Source organism: Pygoscelis adeliae, unplaced genomic scaffold, assembly GCF_000699105.1.
Source record: "Pygoscelis adeliae isolate BGI_AS28 unplaced genomic scaffold, ASM69910v1 Scaffold318, whole genome shotgun sequence".
NCBI classification, from domain to species: Eukaryota; Metazoa; Chordata; class Aves; order Sphenisciformes; family Spheniscidae; genus Pygoscelis; species Pygoscelis adeliae.
The window spans coordinates 1487570-1491646 of NW_008825430.1; the positions used below are offsets into that span (position 1 = coordinate 1487570).

Below are 4077 nucleotides of genomic sequence, written 5' to 3' on the forward strand. Positions count from 1 at the left end.
GAGCTTGTCCAGGTCCCTCTGGATGGCATCCCGTCCCTCTGGCATGTCGACCGCACCACTCAGTTTGGTGTCATCTGCAAACTTGCTGAGGGTGCACTTAATCTATTCCACTATGTCATTGATGAAGATATTAAACAGTACCGGCCCAAATACAGACCCCTGCGGGACACCACTCATCACCAACCTCCATCTGGACATTGAGCCGTTGACCACTACCCTCTGGATGCGACCATCTAACCAATTCCTCATCCACTGGACAGTCCACCCATCAAATCCCTACCTCTCCAGTCTAGAGAGAAGGCTGTTGTGGGGGACCGTGTCAAAGGCCTTACAGAGGTCCAGATAGTCGACATCCGTAGCTCTTTCCTTGTCCACTGATGTAGCCATTTAAGCAATCACTTCTCAACAAAAACTAACGTCAGTAATGTACTGCTCCTGTGACGTTTCGAGATAACAAGCTCCTATCATTGCATTTGTCTATCGGTTCCACTAACCCCCACACAATTTTTCCTCACTCTTCACCTCCTCTCTCTTGCTTTCTTTCCACCACCCACCCAAATCAAAGCTAAGACCTGGGAAATGACTGAGTCCTGCAGCACATCTTATGGTTCATTAGTGTCTTGTTAGTTTAAAACTTATTCCTATTACAACTGCAGGGGCTCAGAAAGGATCATGAAAAAAATTATATCCATTATGAACCATGGACTGAGCAAGTACTAGAATATCCCACCAAAATCAATTCATCAATTGTAACTTAGCTATCATAAAGGAAGTCATAATCTCAGAGTAGATGAAGCAAAGGCCTATAAATCAAAGGTAAATTTAAGTAATTACTATCGACTTTCTATGATACAGCAGGTAAATCAAGGACACTTCCTATTTTAAGCAATTCATTAAACTGCCTACAAAAACATATTAATCATGCTTAAGCTCAACAGAAGAATGAATATGAAACATACAGCAAGCCATGGAACATTAACCATAGAGTATATACTCAAAAGCATTCAGAATGAAGCTGTATGCCCAGATACTGATATCATATCACAAGTACAAAATACATTTGAAGAGCAGCAACAGTTACACTTTTCTTCTACGTAAATGAACAGCCGGCGTTAACTCATTTTCTTTAAAAAAAGTCAGGAGCTAAAGAGCAATTAACTGTTCAATGAATTAGCAGCTCGTGGATTTATATATATAAGGCTCACTGTGCTATATGTAATACTAGCCTCGCAAGTGTTTATAGCATGAAGTTTTATAGTTGTTTTTCTTTATCTCATCAGTTTCGAACACACTCCAGATCCCATACTCCCATAAGCATTTTCAAGATGGAGTGAGGTCCATGGCTACTGGGGAAAAGGGGGGTCTTGGGCAAGCAGTCAAGGAGATACTTTCCAGAACCCACAGCTGTCAAGGGATCCTCAACAGTCCAACAAGTCTGAAATATATGGAGGCATTCCAAAAGCTTTAAAAGAAAATTTTCATCCTGGGAAATTTTTCTATTTATTTCAAAAGAATTCTCCATCTGTAAAAATATTTCAGTGGGGCATTTACAACTCCAGCCACAGGAGAACTCTTTCAAGATCTTGCAGTGCGCACCACGACTTTCCCACAACTTCCTCGTGTGAATGGGAAAGTAGTGGTAAACGCCACAGGACTGCAAAGCGGCCCTCCACATGGCCCTCGTGTTATGTAGGAGGTGTGATGTATGACTGCTGGTCAAGGTGAAGGAGTCTGTACAGCTTTGCTCAAGCATATCTACAGTAGTTTGGTGTTCTGCCTGTTTTGCAAGAACAGTCTTGGGTTAGCATGTAAGAAACAGGTAGGAAAAGAAAAACCAAAAAAAAAAGGTGGAAGAAGCCCCAGCAGAACTGGCACAGACTAATGCAACAGCACAGAGAAAATACATCCTGCTACACTGAAGCAAGACTTGCATCCGCGCTGAACCAGATTCACCTCATGATGCAGGTATACAAACTGGCTGTTTCAGCTGCTGTTTTCTTTCAGAAATTCCAGCAAGAAAAAGTGCTTTTACATCTTCATTGTGTTTCTTTATGCGCCCCCCCAGTGGAACACAGCCTGTTTCCTCTCTCTCCTTCGTGCTGGCACCAACTCTGAGCCCTGCTTGGCCATCTGCTATCTTACAGTTCTTACTCCTGAGCATCACCCAGGAAGACGATGATACCTTCTGACAGGACACACTGAGGTGTCGAAATGAGGTGGGCCTTTGTCTGTAGTTCGCAGTGTTTGAAATAAGAGAACGCGCCCACAGCTTTATCACAGACATCTCACCACAGTGTCACGCAAACGTGCTGAGCACAGTAAAGCACAGAAAGGGGGATTACATTTCTTCTCCAACTGGTCTCCAAGCCCTGAGCAGTTCAGAAGATGAAATACTCATGTAAATAAATTGTGCTGAGTTCCAGAGGAGATCTGAAGTACAAAGGAATTGGCAGAAGAAATGGAAGGGGACGGACACAGAATATAATTATGGAACTTTACAGGATAAAGCTGTAGAGGAAAAAATCTCAATCTATGTATGAAAGCCAAAGTACATCACAGGACAGCAGATCCACAACAAGCGTAAATTGCTACAGAAATAAACCATGACATTTATATCAGCTGTAATCAGTAGCTCCACTGAGCCGTGCAAGTCTATGATTTCATTACTTCATATCTTTACTTCTTTAGAAAAACACACATTATTCATTTCATGACATAATAAAGCAGAAGTTCAACTCAGATAAATATGCATCTAACTCCATCAACTATAATTCTTTACATTAACAATAAATCTGGCTCAATGCTTTTTAGTCCTAATATCCTTTACAAAACATCTAAGCCTTCCAGAGAAGTTTTACGTTCTTGTGTTTGATTCAGGTAAAAAAAAAAAAGGCAACAAACTGTGCTCTAATGACTTAATTTTAGGCAATAAATATTCAGACACCTCAGTATCTTTAAAGTGGCATGTCAGCCTTGATGTCAATAAATAGAGTGTAGGTCTAAAGAAGAGCAGAAGAATGAAACCTCTCAAGGGAAAAAGAATTTCTAGAGTCCTGTAACACAGGGAGACCCGTTCTATAAAAGAATATATATTCATTGCATACATCTTCAAAACAAAAACCTTTCAAGACAAGAATTCATACATGCATTTTAAAGGAGATGCTCTTCTCAGCACTACAGCAGGAGAAGGCTTAGGGGGACAACTCTTTATTCTAAAGTCTTCCACACTGATATTTTCAAGAAGAGCATTTTAACCTCTCACTGTTCAGCTAATCATCCAGAGCACGCTGAAATAAATCACAAGCTTCAAAAACGCATACAGGATTGTTATAAATTTGCTCTCCTATACAGCAAAAAATCAGAAGATGTTCCATGATCTTAGTACTCAAATAGTATATTTGCAGTGAAAATTGTGCTAATGCTGACACATATGTTATCCTGATTATACATACCGAGGAAGTGGCTGGAAGTGATCATAGGGCATGATTTCTTTAAATCCATCACTGTCAACAAAATAAATATTGCATCATTATTTCCCATACCCAAGACTGTACATCAAGTACATACTTTTACGTGATCATGCTTAAAGTAAGCAATTCCAAACATGAAATGAGGGAGTCTTACATTCATTACACATGACCCTCGTGGCAAACGACGACTGTATAACCTTACCTCTTCTGCATGGATAGAGATCTATTCACCATACAGTTTCCCTACTTCATACCATCAAAAAAATAGTAAGTGAGCAAACCTTCAACAGAGGAATTTATTATCAGTGATCCTTTAGGTCTGTGCTATTTTATTAAAAAGAAAACAGTTACATACTTTTATATCTGCAGCAAAGACCGCTGAGGAACATGAGTGGCAGTGAAATAAATGCATCACAGGATTACTCCTAGATAGGTCCTGAATGGTGCTTAGGAACCTTCTAGAGCTGTTTATCTGAACTGCACAGCATAGAGCAGGCATAAAGCCTTACTTCCAATACTAAGAAATACGGTATTATATCCAGTAGTACTTCCCTTTTCCTGCCTATATAAGCTAAATTTGCAAGGAAAAAGATAATTACGCCCTTTC

General features: G+C 40.1%; 1 protein-coding gene across 1 annotated transcript in view; it reads right to left on the minus strand.

Moving 5' to 3' along the window:
- The window catches only part of ADAMTSL3 (ADAMTS-like 3), a 185820-nt gene that overhangs the window by 54293 nt on the left and 127450 nt on the right, over positions 1–4077 (minus strand). Inside the window, 1 exon segment of the mRNA XM_009330904.1 lies at positions 3453–3503. Within this exon segment, the coding sequence (XP_009329179.1) occupies positions 3453–3503 (51 nt within the window).